We start from the raw sequence: 19,098 nt of genomic DNA on the forward strand, positions 1-19,098 counted from the left end.
TCCGATTTGAGTTTTTTTAAGCTCGATTGACTCGTTAGAATTGGCACCTTGTCATAAAGAAGCCCGTTTTTGCAATTTGCTTCGCATTTTACATTTATTAAACGAATTGTTTATTGACTTGTCCTGTCGGTAAAGCACGCGTGAGGGATCCCGTTAATTCGTACAAGGTGTTCTATTTTGAGGGATTTGCCGGGCTAGATATCTGCTGTATTAATCAGACATGTTTTAAAACTGTAAAAACGAAATTCTCCTTTATAATTCAATAAAGAATAGTGAAATGTTAAATAATGATTCAAGCAAAATGTGAAACAAAATATTTAGCTTATATATTTTTATTGGATGCTATTTTATTACCTGTATATTTTCATTTTTCTTATTGAATTTAATTATTCTGTAAACAAACTTAATTTGAATTCGATTTACTTTTTTCTAGGAGTAATCTTGGTAGTTAAAATAAAGTCTACAAATTTATCGCGTTGATCCTTTAATTTATCTATAGACAAATAAAACATCAATTTCACATATAATATCATTTGATTTGGAAATTTTCAGATTTGAAAGTATATTAAAAATTATTTTAAAATATCGAAAATATACATTTGTAGAGTATATTTTAATATGATTAAAATGACTCCTTAGAAATTAACTCGGATGAAAAATAATCATGTTCTCTAAAAAAATACTAAAATATAAACAATAAAATGGCATGAAATGTAAAAGTGAGATATTTTGCTTTACAATCTGTTTAAATTATTATTTGATATTTGAGAATTAGTTATTCGTCTATAAAGCAGAATTTTGTTGATTTAAATTTTAAAACATGTTTCACTAGTACAGATATCTAGCGTGGCAAGCACCTTAAATGGAATAGCTGATTAACTCATAACCGAGTGGAAAAACTGAAAAGTTTTATCGATTTTTCCGTTCAGAATGGGATACTTTGTAAACTGTGTTAAATCAATTTTTCGCAATTTTTTGTAGCTCAAATTATACCGTCTGGAGTAAAAGGATTATCCCAGCAAAATATACGAAATAGTAATGCTGTAACGCTCTCACAGGTTTGACGTTAATAGATCAATAATATAGCGAAATAATTAAATAGCGTTAATTAAAAAAGTGTAAACTTATTAACTATTTGTAGGGTGGCCAAGCAATACAACTAGTTGGATCTCAAAGGCCGCGACTTAATCAAATGGTACGCCAGGTACAGCCAAATCAAGTTAAGCCAACTGTTTTGCCAAATCAATTAGTGACAGTTGCAAAAACAATGACAGCAAGTCAGTTAATACTATCTAGTAACAAACAGGTGTTAACTCCTATTATGGGTGAGTATTAATTTCTGCTTTCAATCATTGCACCTTAAGATAGCATTAATTTCACAAACCTCTTTGGCAATATGAGACTGCAAAAAAAAGAAAATAGTAATATTTTTTTTTGCGAACTATTTGATTTTTTAGCTAGTTCTTTCAGAATCCAACGTCAAAGTTAGAAAAAATAAATCAGATTCACCATAATTTATTGAAATTTAAGTGAAAAAAGAATGACTTTTGGAAGTGACATTTAGTTTAGATTTTAGTTTTATTCTATTAAAATCATTCTTTATGTATTATAAAACTATGCAAGCCAAATAATTTTCGTTTTAACTTAATATTTAGTTAACAATAAATTTGTTTAATATGATGTATAAAAAAATTGCGGTCAAAACCTCAAACATTTTTTTAGAATAACTATATAAATCCGTAATTTATCATATTCTCCTTTAGTAACAGATATTAATTATTGTTGAAATTGACGTGATTTATGCAACAAATAAGAGTAAAAAGAAAAATGCTGTTGTATTCAAAGGGTAATTAATAAAAGTCGGAATTAGGAATGTTTACTCTTTTTTTTTGCAGTTTCATTGAATAAATTTGAAAAATAACGATCTCTTTGATAGCAGAAATAATAAAAACAACTTTCCTTTTTATTTATACAGGGTATTCCGTACATTAGGGGAATCATTTTAACCACATATCCCAGACTTATTTCAAGAAAAAGGGTTCTGATTCGTTTTCCTCTAAATCCTGTAATTACAAAGATTGTCAAATAGTTAATGGTGTATAAATGCAGCGAGAGTACGTCTTGTGAACGAACGGTTCCTCTCAGCAAGATTTGTAAAAGGAATAAAAAATGTATACACGCGCCGTATTAGAAAATAACAATTGATCAATCCTTAATTAGGTGCATCAGAAAAATTAGGATACTATTCAAATGAGCAGCAACCCCACGCGCCTAATTAATGGTTAATTGAAGTTTTCATTATGTCGTAGTTCTTAAATAGTGTTAAAATTTAGTTCCCATAAAGTTGTAAATGCCTGTATGCTCTTCGTAGCAAATTGACCTGAATTGTCACTATTGTTTCTTCCATAAAATCAATAACGTCGATATTGTTATGCTTTTTCGATTTTGTAAAAAAAAAATTATATAGAAAATTCAAACTTGAGATAATACTAAGGAAAATTTCATCAAAGAACGTCACATCTCGGCATACCGATATTACGAAGGAAACAATAACAACAATTTAGGCGAATTTGTTGCTAAGAGGACAGACATACATAGCTTAATGGGGGAAGAAATTTGAAAAACCTTTAAGCACCACGACATAACGTGAGAGCCTATTTCAATAAATATTTAACTTTTCATATCGTGTCTCTATATTTTTGTTTGTTTCTCGTATAAGTCTGACTGAGATGATGACCATTTGCACGGGTAAGGTAAGCTCGCTCCATTTACAAATTATTAATTATTTTAATATCTTTATATAATTATAGGATTTGAAGGAAAATGACTAAGGATTTCTTTTCTTTGAAATGACATTAGGAATACGTGATTAAAATTATTCTCATGATTTACGGGGTACTCTATATAAATTTATGCACGTTCATATGCCTCAGTATATTTGCTTCTTTTGTCTTTAATACTCTTATTTGTTTAAAAACTATGTTTATTGCCTCTTTGCATACATTTGTTATTGTAGAAATATAGAGTGCGTACCAATCTATTGCAAACTATTGCTAATTTTTTTATAGTAATATTATAAATACAAAGTCGATTAACTTAGCAATGTAGTGGGATATTTTTTCTACTACTGAAGATAGCAAATACAAAAATAATACTTAACGTGGTAATTTTAAATTTATGCATTTTTAAAAAAATGCAAGGTAAAAGCATTACTTTTAATGTTGTTTCGCGCGATGAAAATGACATTTTGCTGACTATTATACCAAGAGGAATATAAATCTAGTGGAGAATCGAAGTAAAGTCATTGGGTAGAGAGTAAGCACATCGGGAAAATATTAAATAATTTTCTTTCCACAAAACATGTGCAAGAAAAGCAGTACTTACCCCTCGCTTGTTATGAAATGTAGTATATATATTGACGTCGAGAAGAAAACTATTAACGACTAAATTCCAAGTTTGCCTTCACTCGAATATATTAATTAAGGTATGGTCGTGTAAAAATTAAATTTTCAGCGATATCCCATAAAACGCAGGTTTTTAATGAGAAACTATATATGTATAGGCTTTAACTTTTTCACGGACAAATGTCAGGAAGCCAAGCTCAATACCTATAAATTGTATTTTTTGCGAATTTTGAAGTTTTTCGGAAATAGTTCTTTAAACATGTATTTTTTTTAACAATTTAATATGACTTTTTCCCTCAGAGAAAAGTAAATATCAGAAAAAAGGTTCTATAAACTTTTTTCATAGATCACCTATTTACCGAGATAATAAAAAAATTCTAGTAAATTGAGTTAAAAAATTTGAAGTAAACTCAAAAGTGTCACGGATAAAAATTAAAACCAATGATGTTTGTTCAGTTTTGGGGAATTAAATATTTCCCCAACATTGGCACTATCTAGTACATAGGTATTTTTATAAATAAAAAATATCAAAAATTGATATACATGTATATGATGTTTAACTTAAAAGTAAATCTATTTTCCTTATTCATTCAAACATGTTGCGTTCCGTTATTCGTCAACACTCGTTATAAATAGTTAAAAAATGGTGACTATTTTGTTAATTTAAATTGACTTTGTTACTATAATATTAAAAATGTTAGCAATAATGCGCACTGAATGTGGTATATCCTATATATAAATTGATATTTTAATAATATTAACAATCTCTTATCCATGTTTTAATGTAGAAAATTTTCAAAATTTGATATCGAATGGTTGGTTAACTATGGTCAAACCCTAAAATTTCAATATTACGAATAATTTAAAGAAAGAGTCTCACACACTTTCTCCAATCGTACAAGATTTCTCGTAACAGCGCTATAAAAATGTTTTCGCCTTACTTGATTCTTGCAAAATTGTCGTATTTCATGTACTTTAAGGATTAAACATAGTAAGCGGGATTAGTTGAGAACATACAACGTTTAGAACGAACAATGAAAATAGTTATGCTGTAATGTCCATTAAAAATAAATGTTCTAATCAGGAAATGATGCGAGGTGTATCCTATCAATTTTAATGTAATTTTGAAGAAAAACAGTTTATATCCATGTAAGTAGGCGTAAGTTTTAAAAGCGTTCTTTGTGCGTTTTAAAGAGTAAAATTTACAAAACCCTTTTTAAACGTTCTAGTCTTGCAAAAAGTCAAGAGGGCTCTCGAAACTTTTTAATCTTCTTTCATGAATTTTCAATTAACATAATTATAAAATATTTTCACTAATACTCAACTCCTTAATTTATCCATGTCGAATAAAATCATAAGAAATGCGGTTTTCCTTTTTTCATTTAGATTACCTTCAAAGCTACTGGTCCTACAGGGAACAGACAAATGAAGGATAGAAAGTTCATTCAAATATATCATATAATATGCATCAGAATGGTAGTGCTAAATACTCTTATTTCCATTTAAATAAGAAAAAAGAATTTGCTGCCATCTCTACGTCCTTTGGACTGGTATAACGTTTTTTTACAGGATCTACCCACTTATGCAATGATGCGCAATTTTTCTCAGTTATTTTTTAACCCTTAAAGCGCACACCTCCTATTAATATCATAAAACGTACATGGGGTCTAAAAGACCCCAACTTTTTATAATGTCTACAAAACTTGTGTTTTCAAGTATTCTATTACGAAAATAATGAATAATGTTTCCATGTATCGGTTTTTCACAATTGACGGTACAAACACAAAACTTTAAATCCTAAAAGTTACAATTAAAGCTATTTTCTTTGGGGTATTTTAGACCCCTAGTGCACTTTAAGGGTTAAGCAAGGCAACACTTTTAAAAATAATTGATTTATTAAAGTAATGTTTTCGCCGATTTAATATATTTAGGGGAGAGTGGGGCAAAATGGTCCCATTAAGGAAAAATCCCTCCCAGTAACGCTACTATCGATTTTAACGTAACAAAAATTGTATATAACGAAGATCACACATTACATTTCTGCGTGGGCGCCAAACTTAAATTGTAAAAGATGTCTTGTAGTAATCAATTTAAAGAAAACCTTACAAAAGGATCATTTTACCCTCACCAGTGGGGTATAATTATCCCATGGCGAATAATTTAAATAATGAACTTATATATATATAGATACGATAGACAAAAGCTACAATACTTTCAATAAAAAAAGTAGAAAAGAATTTTTTAGTGCTAACATTCTGTACTTTATGAAAAGAAAACATGTTATTCAAATATAATCGCTTAAACCGCGAAAAGCGTGAAAAAAGTACATTGGATCCAATCTTCTCCATAAGCCTCATTTTTAAACCGTTTGTTGTGTTTAAAATACATTCGTTATCATCATCGTTACTAGTTTTTGAGCACCGGCTGCTTCTTACCAATGAATCCATTATGGGATCGTTTTGCCCCAAATGCGTTGCGCATCTTTCATCGAATCTTAAAATTTTACCAAAGCCGATTTTAAATTACTTTTAAGAGGAAATAAAAGTTCATACTTATTATGATTTACCCAATTGAGCGATTTGAAAAGTATCTCCACATTTCTTGCCTATATGACTCAAAAATCGCCTATCTTACAGAAAAACGATGAAAAACATATAAATACCGCTAATAATATTTACGTATTAAAAATAGACATTACTATATTATATTATGTAGTTAAAAGTTTATATTTTAGTATTGATTAATTTTTAAACGAATAGTATCAATAGTTTCTATAAAACCCTCAGGGATCATTTTACCTCGAGTGATCATTTTGCCCCACTCTCCCCTAGACAATTTTTTAATTAATTTGCATAAAAAAAATTATTGAAAAGATAAATTTAAAATATAGAAGCAGTCAAGAACCGCACCTAAAATCGATAATTTTCCAATATTTTACAAGTTACATGAAATACTATTTTCGCTAAAAGATGGCTAATGAAAGCTTGTATCACATTTGGGAACATTAAGTAAGCCTCTTATAAAACATAATTTAGACAAAAATCTGTAGAGCAGAAACGGCTTAGTCGACTGACAAAGTGAGAAATGCTTTTAAAGTTTTTTGATGCTCTTGTACAGGCTGTCAATAAGCACGAATATAGAAAGCTATGTTACGAAGCTTTCATGTTGCTAAGTTAGCACTGTTGACCAAAAACTTAAAAAATATGTTATTTGATTTTTCTCGATTAGTTCTGGAGACTACTGAGCTTTCACAGTAATTAAATAGATACAGGATAAATAATGGCACTGAAATATATATATGCTTCCAATGATAGCATTAGAAATCTTCCTTTTTATTAAAAAAAAAAGATGGATACTATCTCGACATTCTCAGAGGTAGTGAACAAAATTTTTTTTAACATTTTTAAAGTGCTGTATGGGTGTTTGATTCCTATTAAAAATTGTGTGTATACAAGTCAATCGTGCTGATTTACAAATGTCGTATAGATATTTCACCACGGGGATATGAATTTTCATTTGCTTAAAGTACTCATAAAAAGGTTCCTTCTTTAATTTTCTAGCAAATCGATGCTTAATATCGACGCGATCGTAGAAATTGAAATACTCTTGGATTTAACACTAAACCTACTAAGGATTTTTTATACACTCGTGTTTACATTTAAAAAGGTCAATTTGACCGACAAATGGTAGTTTTAGTGTTAAAACACCCAGTATGTTCTTCGTATAATTTGAAGGTATGCTTTTTAAAGTTTAAATCTGCCCTTAATATTTGCATTAATCGTACTGACGAAAAAAAAATATCAAAATAAACGTGATCAAATTTACCATGAAATGGTTCGCATTTGTTCATCACCACTTTTTCGCCCACTATTATTTCTCTCAATTTTTGGCTTTTCCTCCTTAGATAGATACTCCACAATTTATTAAGTACCCAATGTGAACTGATTACTCACTAACAAAAGTACAACCCTAAAATTTGGCAAATGATCGAGTAATCAATTTTTAACACAAATCAAAAAACTCAGGCTTTTCCTTATATACTCCGTAACTAATCACCCGATCGATCCGTTCAAAATTTCATTCTTTATATTTTTTAATTCTCTATAATTTATCTATTGACGCCATTAACATAATTCAAATAACTTTCATGATATAAAAAGAAAACGTCGAAAAGACGATTTTTTCATTAAATAAGATTTTATAAAAAATTAATAAGTATCATTTATATGCGTCTAAATCATAACCCTAGAGTCTATGCATTGAGCTAAAAATATAGCACAATCGCTTTCTTGATAGTATTTAAGTTATAAAATTTTCTCTACCGCTTAGTATGTTTCTGGCCATGCGTGTCTTGATATAATCTTTTTCTCACTATGAACATCAAGAGATTAATCAAAATTTAATTTGTTTATTTTTTAAGGGAATTGGAGGGAACGTTTCTGATTTGTTTTATAATTGCCCGAGTATCACAATATATTTGTTATTTTAATTGTTTATTATAACTATCAACAATATTACAAATTGATAACAAAATGTATTTTCTAATATTTTTCTCATAAAATACGAATTTTCCTGAGTATTTTGATCACAACCAAAGCGTTTTATTTTAATTTGTTTAAAAGATATGAATTTTCAAAGATTGCGCGTTTCTACCAAGAATAAAGAGAATATAAACTTTGACAACTCGTATCTCCGTAATCAATAAAAGATTTTTAACTTTAACTGTGGCATCAAAAATCTTGTATTTTCTCTTATATTTTAACATATTTTAATGTAAAAAATAATAAGTGTTGTACACCAAAATCTGTCTGTGTTGACATGGAATGGCCCAGATGTCAAAAACCTATAGTCTATTTATACATAAATGTTAAAAAAATAATTTCACTACCTCTAAGAGTATAGAGATAGTATCCATCTTTTTATATTTGATAGAAAAGAAAGGTTTCTGATGATAGAATTTGAAGCTTATATATATATAAATAATACGATATATTTCAATGCCATTATTTATCCTCTATGTATTTAATTACTGTGCAGGCTCAGTAGTCCCCAGATCTAATCGAGAAAAATCAAATAACACATTTTTTAAGCTTTTTGTCAACAGTGATAACTTGGCGATATGAAAGCTTCGCAACATAACTTTCTATTTATGCTTATTGGTAGCATATACAAGGGAATCAAAAAACTTTAAAAGCATTTCTCACTTTGTCAGTCGGCTAAGCCTTTTCTGCTCTATAGATTTTTGTTTAAACTATATTGTACAGGAGGCTTACTGAAGAGGTTAGGGGGATTTTATGTAGTAAAAAAAAACGACAACTTTTGTTCAGTCTCTATAAGCTAATCTAATAAATAAATTAATTTCTATGAAGTATATATAATTAAGTGTGATTTAAGCAATATTCTGTCAAATTTTCGTAAAAAATATTAATAATTGAGTCATTGAGAGCAATTTATCGGAGACGCATTTAAAAAAAGTTGTTAAGCGTGGTAGGTAGTATATCGTCAAACAGCATCATCTAAAACCACAAAGATTCTGGTAGTAGAGTTCAATATCTTGGGAGCAACGAGAGTCTTTTTCGAAACATTGTTTTTTGAAATTTTTGGAATGAAACTTGAAATGAAAATTCCTATTTTTTACCAAAAATCGCGAGTTTCATTGCTTGTAAAATAAGCTGAAGTTGATAAAAAAGAAAAAGCTATTGTTGCTTCCGAGACATTGAAGCCTACTAATAGAATCTTTTTGGTTTTTTGATTTTAGATGTGATGTGCTCGTTGAAGGTATCCTACCCCTACCGCGCTTAATACCTTTTTTTAAATATGCTTCCGATAAATTACTCTCAATGGCTCAAGTATTAATATTTTCTTAGCAAAATTTGACAGAATATTGTTTAAATCACTTCATTATGCATACTTTATAGAAATGAATTTATTTATTAGCTTAGTTCATAGAGACTACAGAAAATTATCGTTTTTTTACCATTTGAAACCCCTCTAACCCCTTAATGTTCTCAAGAGTGATATAAAAGCCTTTATTAGTCATTTTCTAGCATAAATGGTATTTCACATATCTTGTAAAATATTGGAGAATTATCAATTTTAGGCCAACTTTTTGGCTCCTTCCGTATTTTAAATTTGTCTTTTCAACAAAATCTTTTATGCAAATTAATTAAAGAATTTTCTAAACATATATTCAGTCGACGAAGATATTACTTTAATAAATCAATTATTTTTAACAGTGTTGCTTTATTTCAAAGAACTGAGAAAAATTGCGAATCACTGCCTAAGTGAATAGGTCCTGTACGAAAAGCATTATACCAGTCCAAAGAATTTAGGGATGGTAGTACTTTCTTTCTTCTCCTTTAAAAATAAAAACATGAGTATTTAACGCTACCATTCTAAACGCATATTATTTTATGTTATGGAATGATTTTTCTATCTTTCATTTATCCGGTCTCTCTAGGCCTGGTAATTTAAGAGATAATTTAAATGAAAAGACGAAAGCCATATTTCTTATCATTGTAGTCGACATGGATAGCTTAAGGACTTGAGTATTTATAAAAATTTTTTATAATTATACTAATAGGGATTTTATCAAAATAGAATCAGATAGCTTTTCGAACAATTTTGACTCTGTCTTACCTAGTCAGACCCGATCTCTATTTTTTCCTGCGCGCGTTTTCTACCAAAAATTTTCGAACTAGATCAGCTAGAGAGATATAAAATTATAAAATCTTTATTTTTCATTTTGCTATCTGTACATGAGTCAACATAATCCTGATCATTTTTCTGTTACTTTTTTTTTATTTCAAATATTAACGTTTTCTTCTCAACATCTTTTTCGCATATTAAGTTATTTAATTTAAGGTGAACCCTCCGTATTAAGGAAGACATCTCTCATAAGAATGCTATTGTTTAGAACAGTGTATTATAATTCTGGAAAAAGTTATATCTATAGATACATATATTTATACACAACGTTGGTTACATAAATAGTATCAAGAGGCATAAGACCGCTTGAAACCCCTTCGAAGCGCTTGGAGCATCATTAGATGTAGATGGGAGAGGGGAGGGGGATGAAATTAGTACGTTACTCACCTCTCCTGCTCCTATTATAATTTCTAGGTCTCTTCTTTTTCTTTCTTCGTTATATACTCGGCGTCCTTTCGGACTTCGTCTACATTTTCCTTTCACAAGCATTTTTCATCATTTCACATAATTTCTTCATAAAACTCTAGTTACATTTATCTTTCCCCTCCTCGCTTTCCACATCCCTTTATATACAGGGTGAGGCACTTAAGCCGTCCCAGAATACGAATGCCGAAAGAGGTGTATCTCTTTAACTATAACAGATATTCAATTTTTCCATAGGACATTTTCGAAGCCTCTTGTTATTTGCTTTCAGAAAGGTTCTATGCAAAAATTGAATATCTTTTATAGATGAAGAGATACGCGCCTTTCTGCATCCATATTCTGGGGCGGCTTAAGTGCCTCACCCTGTATAACTTAATCGAACTTATTTATTTACTCCTCGCGAGAGAGCGAAAACACAGTTATCCATCCTTCCCTTGGCTTTCACTTCCGAATTATTAATTCTTCTTTCTCCTTTCATATTGTCCCCTTAACCATTCTAATGCCTTTCCTTCCCCTTCCAAAATCCTTATAACCCGTTCGCTCTTTACCTCTTTCACTCACATATCCTACACTCCTACCCTGCTCCTTCCTCCAATATCTTCCTTCTCTCATTCTGTTCCCTAATCTGTACCTCGCCCTAGTTTCTTACATGCACTCTCCTTTCTATTTCCCCCCTTCAAATATCTTGGTACTTCGTCCCCAACCGATGCTTTACACCACTTACTATACCTTAATACTTCTATCCTTTTCCTTCATTCCTCCCTCTCCACTTCTTCCCAGAAAACTTCTCCCTCTCTGCTCTAATTTTCCAACAATCTCCTCCCCTCTTTTCCCCCCTATTTTCTCTATAAAGCTTCTCCTTTCTTGTTCCCATCCTGTCCTACTCCCTCCCCTTCTTTCCCACTCCTCCATCTCCTTCGGATATTCCCTCGTCCATCTGCTTCCCTTTCCCTTCCATAGCCTCTCCTCAAAATCCCATACTGTCCTCATTGACACTATACGTTTCATTTTATCCCTCTTCACCTCCTCCCTCATTGCATTACGCGGCATCATCAATTCTATTCCCATTACCCATTTTACGTATATTTCGCTCACACATTACTTTTACCCTATCTCTTTCTTCCCATACCAAAATTCCCTCCCCGTATCCCATCGTTGACCATACAATCCTTTCCAACCTCCATATTATCTTTTGCAAGTTATTTTTAAATATCCTTTTTCCCAAACCCCATACTTTCTTCATTATTACCCCTCACTTCCTTACCCTCTTTGCTATTACCCATCTTTTCTCCCATTTCTTCTAAACACATACCCCAGATATTTCACCTCTCTCTCCTCTATATTCACCCCCTCCCCTCTACTTACATTTTACTTCCCTAACCTCTTTCTTTTCTCTTCTCTCCTCCAGCACCTCCATTATTTCCCTTATCCTTCTCATTTCCTTCGCCGTAACTAATATGTGATCCGCGTACATTATTGTGTGAGTACACCTTACCCACTCCTATCTGCATCCCTTCTTTCACCCTTTCCTTTAGCCTCTTTTCCAGCTCTGTTATATATATATATATATATACACAACATCATTGCTGTTGCACTCTGTATATAATGAAAAGCTTTGTACTCATCGGGCATCCTTGCCCAACCCCCACCCCGTCCAAAACTTCTCCCGCATTTCTTCTTCCCGTCTCAGTTTGCATGCCGTTTCTCTGTCTGCCTCCCTTATTGCTCCTCTTAGTTCTTCGCTAACACTTTTTTTACCTAGTATCCCTAATAGTTTTTTTTTCTCTACCCTATGAAACGCCGCTTTTAGGTCTACGGTGATCATTTCCTCGTTTGTTCCCTTTCATCTCTCCATTTATCAGCTAGTTGAGCGTGAAGATATTTTCCATCACCCCTCTTTCATTTCTAAATCCTGCTTGTCCTTCCTCTACCATTCCCTTCTCTTCCATTTCTTTTTCTAGTCTTTCTTCCAGTAATCTTGTGTAAACCTTTGCCATCGCGTCCATTAAAGTTACTCCCCCCCCCTCCCCTGTATTCCTCCACTCTCTTCCCGTCCATCCTTTTTATTAAACAGAATTATTTTTATGTTCAACCCTTCTGATCATCCTTCTTCCTTCTACACCCCATTGCACACCCACCAATCCTCTTTCCTTACCGCTTTTCCTCCGCACTTCAAAACCACATTCTCTAAACGTTTTCCCCCGCCGCCTTTCTCGTCTTTAATCCTTCTATCTATTTCTCCACTTCGCTTTCCTCTATCTCCCTTCCCTTCCTTTCTCCTTTCTCCCTTCAGCCTTCTAGAAACATTCTAAAATACTCTTCCCTTTCTTCCATTTCCATCTTCCCCGCCCACTATTTTTTCTGTTTTTTTTTTAAAGCTTGTGGTTCGCAGTGTTGCGCGAGATTAACGAAAATCTTTATTTTGTATAATATTGGCCTCCACTTAGTACAGCATTCTGTAACGTACAAAACTTAGAAGAACGAAAAATTTAAACTTAAACTGAGTGGCGCTAACATCGCTAAGGTTTAGCCTGTAACCAACTTCACAAAACTAAAAATTCTCGTTGCTGCCAACTCTCAATAATTTTCCATCCTTCTGCATTTCTTTAATATTCTCCATACTTCCGTTACCGTCTTTGCCTTCTTCATCTCTTTGTACCATTCTTCCCTCCACTTTTGCTCCTTCTCCTTGCATATTTTTTTTCACTCCTTTTATCTTTTTACATACTCCTTCCGTTTCCCTTCCCAGTTTAGACATCTCTTTAGTAGCATCCTCGATTCTTTCTTTCCCATTCTGCACTCCTTTTCCCACCATCTCTTCTACCTCCCCTCTTCTCCCTTTCCTTCCCTCTTAGCTTCCTCCATTCCTTGCATTTTTCTTATATATATTCCTCTATTAACCAATTAAGACCCATGGGTACACTTTATTCACCAGTTTTTCAAAGCTTTTTAGATGGTATATATTTGGAGCTGAACATTTTTTCGACACATGATATTTATACATTATTAATTGTTGTTTTCAATAGTTATATCAGAAATTGGAAAAAAATTGTGTTAATATCCAAAATTGAGGTATACGTGTAATAAACAGAGAAAAAACAAATTTTTTTGTTTCAACTTTAATTTTTATCCACTTTTCTTTATACGATCGGCTTAAAATCACAGAAAAAAGTGTCCTCGATATCTCAGCTGCAAGATAACGTATTGAGAAATTCAAATATGTGTTTTGAATGATCCAAAATGGGATCTGAAATGAAAAATTGTACCTACAAACTTTCGGACGCTCTAATAAAAAGCTATAAGCTCTAGCAAAAAAGGCGCAAAAATAAAAAGTTCTTAGAAATCATTGTCGAATACGCTGAAAATTTTTCAAAATTTTTCCTAATATCGGTTTCTTAAAATTTTTCTAAAAATTTCACAAAAAGGTCACAAAAATTCTGAAAAAATTTTATTGTTTTCTTTAACACATTGCGATCGGGAAAAAAGATTTCTCGTTTTTAAAAAAATTACGTAGACATTGGGAAATGAGATTTCTTGTTTTTAAAAAAATTACGTTGACATCGGGAAACGAGATGTCTCGCTTTTAAAAAAATTACGTACGTCGTTTGTGCACTTTGCTGGTAATTTTTAATCATTTATTTTAGTTCTATTTTTTACCATAATGGATAAGTTTCAGCAAAAATCGCCCGATGGCAATGTGTTAATAAATTCTAAGCATTATTTGTGGAAAATAAATTTGCTTAACCGTTTAATTGTTACGCGGCGCAAAATCGCTGGCATCGCTGCGTTCATTTGTCTCGAAAATCGCGACGCAGCGTTTTGCGCTGCGAGTTTCAGTGTGTCTTTGTTGCTACGTGGGTGTCAACGTAGCTTTTTATTTTTTCTTATTCACAATCACAATTAATATTGTTTCTTTGTAATACGAAAAAATCTTCTTTTTCAAGAGACACGATAGTGTCTCGACGGTCTTTGTAATACGAAAAAATCTTTTTCTTCGCCAGCCAGAGTGTATGTCTCGGGCTGAAGTTAGTTGCTTAACGTAGGTTAGTGACGTCAGTAGACGTAACGTAAACATAGTTGCACACAATCGTAAACAGTGTCTGTGTGTATCTTCTAGATATATGTTTTACTTCGTTTATTACGGTAAATCAGGTTAAGCTGCAAGATTGACAGTATTAACCTTAAAACAATTTGAATCTAATTATGAAATAAATAAATGAAAAAACATGATTAGACTGTTCTTATTTAAATTTGATGAGGTTATACTCATTAAAAGGATTTTTAATTACATAAAGGAATCAACAGATTAGATAAGTATAACAATGAATCTTATGATATAAAATGTAATATATTTTCTGGTACTTTGTGTGATTTTATTGCAGATTAAATAGTGATGTGTTTATTGTCTGACTGCTAAGGGTCGAGCTGTGTGGAGTGAAAGATTAAAATATAATATACACTGTGTCTCTTGATTGCTGAGGATGAAACTACGTAGATTGAGTTGCTGAGGATAGAGCTGACTGGATGAAGTAAGATTAATATTTATATATTTTTAACACTGCCAAGGAGAAGTATACTGTCAACATTTATGTGCATCGGTGATTATCCAGAGTATATATAAATTGCAAGAAATTGTTAAGGTATTTGAAAACCATATGCTAAACTTCCAAGTATTGAAATCATTAACAAAATACATATTTAACTGTTTCTTTTCTTTAAATTGATGTGGATTTCAACTGTCCGATAGGTTATCATACTGGGGATGAATAGAGTTGACTAGATGAAGTAAGATTAATATTTATATATTTTCAACACTGTGCCAAGGAGAAGTATACTTTCAACATTTATGTGCATCGGTGATTATCAAGAGCATATTAATTGCAAGAAATTGTTAAAGTATTTGAAAACCATATGCTAAACTTCCAGGTATTGAAATCATTAACAAAATACATTTTTAGTTATTTCTTTTCTTTAAACTGATGTGGGTTTCATCTGTCCGATAGGTTATACCTTTGTCAAGAATTACCAGCATAAATATGACAGTAATTGGTGCTAAAAAGAAATGTGGTATACAAAATGACAATGTCAGCTTGAATTATATGCTTGATTGTAGTTTATTTAAAGCTTTGCGAATTGCTTGTCCAGTCATGCACCTCAGCACCTGTATCACCTCAAGCAGCTGATGGAGTTACTGAAGTTTCGCAAAGTCAAATGTTGATTAACAAATGGAATGATTCATGTTTTTTTAAAATATTATTTTCTTTGAAGAATTGAGATTTTTAAATGATGAATTTGATTTTAGGTTTACTCAGATGTTATCATTTAGTATTTTACAGTCACTGTGGAAGTGTATTATAGCAAATAGTAATACTTGTGCTTTGACTTAAATACATTTGGTACAATTGAATTAAAAATCCAAGGGGGAAGGTTCACACACATACTGACTATTGGAGTTGAATCAACAATTAGGCTTTTCACTCCTGCATTCTGGTACTTGAAACAGGCAAAGATGAAAGCATTGAAAGATTGGCAAAGTAAGAATAAGCCAATATTCAGAAAAACGTCATCCATTGCTCAGCCATAATTTAAGGATGAGACTCATTGGATGAAATTCTGTAAAATTGAGTTAAAAACTGTTGATTGTTTTCCTCTGTTACCTATGCTAGTATTCTAGGCCAAAGGCAGTATACTGGTCATTGGTATGGATGAGAAAATGCACGTTTATTCTCAATTGAAACTCAGTCCAAAAATTAATGGTTTCCACTCCATTTTGCAGCATCAGAAATCCGACCAGTTTCAACAGTGTATAGAAATTAGCGAAACGAACATTTGAGGACTCTAGCACAGGAAATGTTATAAAGACGACTCGCCAATGTATCTCCTATGTCACCTTTGTCAAGAATTAGCAGCATAAATGTGAGAGTAATTGGTGCTAAAAAGAAACGTGGTATGCAAAACGACAATGTCAGTTTTGAATATATGCTTGATTGTAGCTTATTCAAAGCTTTGCGAATTGCTTGTTCAGTCTTGCCCCAGTATCAACTCAAGTAGTTGATGAAACTAATGAAGTCTGGCAAGGTCAGATGGTGGTAAAAGTCAAATGTTGATAAATAAAAAATGTAAATTAATTAAAACATACATTTTACATAATTATTTTTATATGTTGAAAGTATGTTTATTGATTATGAAAAATTTAATCAAACTTTTATTATAGTGAAACTGAAAACATTAAACAAGTAGCCGGGGCATTAATTATGAAGTTCATTTATGCAGAATGCATTACAAATATCAATAAATTCAATGTGTTGACTGTGATATTTTTTCAATATTAATATATATTATTTTATTAGTTAAGCGCTGCTGTTTAAAAAAATGAGAAGTGTGGAAATTTTCTTTAAATTCTGTAGAAAAATTAAAAGAATTATTTAATTTTTTAAATATTATACTCTTACAAAACGTTATGAAATCCCACAAAAAACAGACGTCGCCTGCAAAAAAGGCGGCAAGTACATAAACCATCTAGCATATATAATATAGTAAAATTATCCAATTAAAAAAGTAGTGAAGTCCAAATATTAGGCAAGTGTATTTTTTCCCTTAGCAAAAGTTAAATTTTTGAAAAAAAAGGAACAAAAAAGTTACTTGCCGGGCCCGTAATGTCCATGCACAGTGAGAAATAGAATCGTCTGTGGTTCGGCTAACTTCACTCTGTATTTTAACATGAAATTTGCTGTACTACGCTATAGCTGAATCTCACACACGATTCAATTTCCCACTGTGCATGGACATTACGGGCCCGGCAAGTAGCTTTTTTGTTCCTATTTTTTTCAAAAATTTAACTTTTGCTAAGGGAAAAAATACACTTGCCTAATATTTGGATTTCACTACTTTTTTTAATTGGATAATTTTACTATGTTATTTATGCTAGATGGTTTATGTACTTGCCGCCTTTTTTTACAGGCGAAGTCTATTTTTTGTGGTCGTGTATAACACGAGATGAAATAATCTGACGATTGCACTCGTGTAAATGGCAACCCTCGCTTCGCTCATGCTGCCAAAATTACACTCGTCTGCAATCGTCAACTTTCCTCCCTTGTTGTACAATATACTATTAAACTTGATTGATATTTGTCTAAATGAGAGTGTTTTATTTGACAACATCAAGTCAAAATATGTCCCGCAGTTTTCGTGCGTTCTTGCAAGAATTGCTTAGCAGTCAAACGGTTAATAGTTGTTATTCTCGAGTTAAAAAATTTAACATACAAATATTTCCATTTTACACTTGTTTTTTTTAGCTCGACAATATTGAAATTTAGAACAAATTTTTATCAATGAAAAATTCTCAGAATTCATTAAAGAAAACAATAGAATTTTTTCAGAATATTTATGAAATTTTTAGAAAATTTTTTAACAAGCGATATTAGGAAAAATTTTAAAATGAGTCATAAAATTTTTTAAAAATTTCAGCGTATTGGCTAATGATTTCTAAGAACTTTTCATTTCTGTGCCTTTTTTGCTAGAGCTCTTAGTTTTATAGTTAGAGTGTCCGAAAGTTTTTAAGTACAATTTTTCAATTCGGATACCATTTTGGATCATCGAAAACACATAGTTGAATTTCTCAATACATTATCTTACAGCTAAGAAATCAAGGACACTCTTTTCTATGATTTTAAGCTGATTTTATAAAGGAAAGTGGATGAAAATTAAAGTTGAAACAAAAAAATTTATTCTTCCTTTGTGTGTTTTTCATACGTAAACCATCATTTTGAGTATTAAGAAATAATTTTTTCTAATTTTTGATTTAACCATTGGAAAGAGCAATCAAAAATCTATAAATTTCATGTGTCGAAAAAATTGTTAGACCCAAATCGGTATCACCTAAAAAGCTTAGGAAAGGTGATGAATAAAGTGTATGAGTGGGTCTTAATGTGTGGATTATAATCCTCTCCTCCAACCTTTTCCTAAACTCTCTCTTTTCCCTCTTCTTCTTTCTCCCTTTTCCTTTTTAGCTTCACTACTAGTGGTAGGTGATCCGGTATCTGTTCTTATTTCTACCTCTAGCTCCCTTATTCTTTATTTCAGCCTTCGTCTCCCTGTCTCGTACCATATACTCGACCAGCGAGTAGTCCATGTGTTCCATGTATGTCTACTCCTTTTCTGTCCCCCTCCACGTCCTCGTTAAATACATTAAGCCTCATCTCCTCTATATTACATTTAACATCCTCTGTCCTTTTGTATTCACCAACTTGTCCTTCGATGCCCTTCTTCCCTCCGTTTTTTCATACTATCCTACCTCTCCTCCAATTTCTTCTATCCTCGTATTCCAGTCGCTCCCTATTATGAATTTCTTCCCCTGCTCTTTCTCTCTACCATCTTCCTTATCACGTCCTCAATATTTCTCACTCCCCTACGCATACAAAATGCAACCATCCTCCATTCTTCCCCTCTGATTTTGACCTCTACCTCCATTGTACCCTCTTCCTTTTCCTCCTTTCCTTTAATTTTTCCCTTCAGTTCCTTCTTCGGCCGTATTAGTGTTTCTCCCTTTGCTGCTCACCTTCTC

The 19,098-nt window shown here is 31.9% G+C and overlaps 1 protein-coding gene across 2 annotated transcripts in view; it reads left to right on the forward strand.

Annotated features, from left to right (window-relative positions):
* LOC136784054 (uncharacterized) overlaps window positions 1-19,098 on the forward strand; it is a 38,085-nt gene that overhangs the window by 8,819 nt on the left and 10,168 nt on the right. For both annotated transcript variants that reach the window (XM_066744525.1, XM_066744524.1), the window contains exons 18-19: window positions 982-1,058; window positions 1,142-1,325. In XM_066744525.1, coding sequence (XP_066600622.1) covers window positions 982-1,058; window positions 1,142-1,325 — 261 coding nt within the window. The remainder of the gene's footprint in view (window positions 1-981; window positions 1,059-1,141; window positions 1,326-19,098) is intronic.

The sequence above is a fragment of the Prorops nasuta genome, unplaced genomic scaffold, assembly GCF_024137725.1.
Source record: "Prorops nasuta isolate Cenicafe-Biocafe unplaced genomic scaffold, Cenicafe_Pnas_1.2 PNAS00045, whole genome shotgun sequence".
NCBI lineage: Eukaryota > Metazoa > Arthropoda > Insecta > Hymenoptera > Bethylidae > Prorops > Prorops nasuta.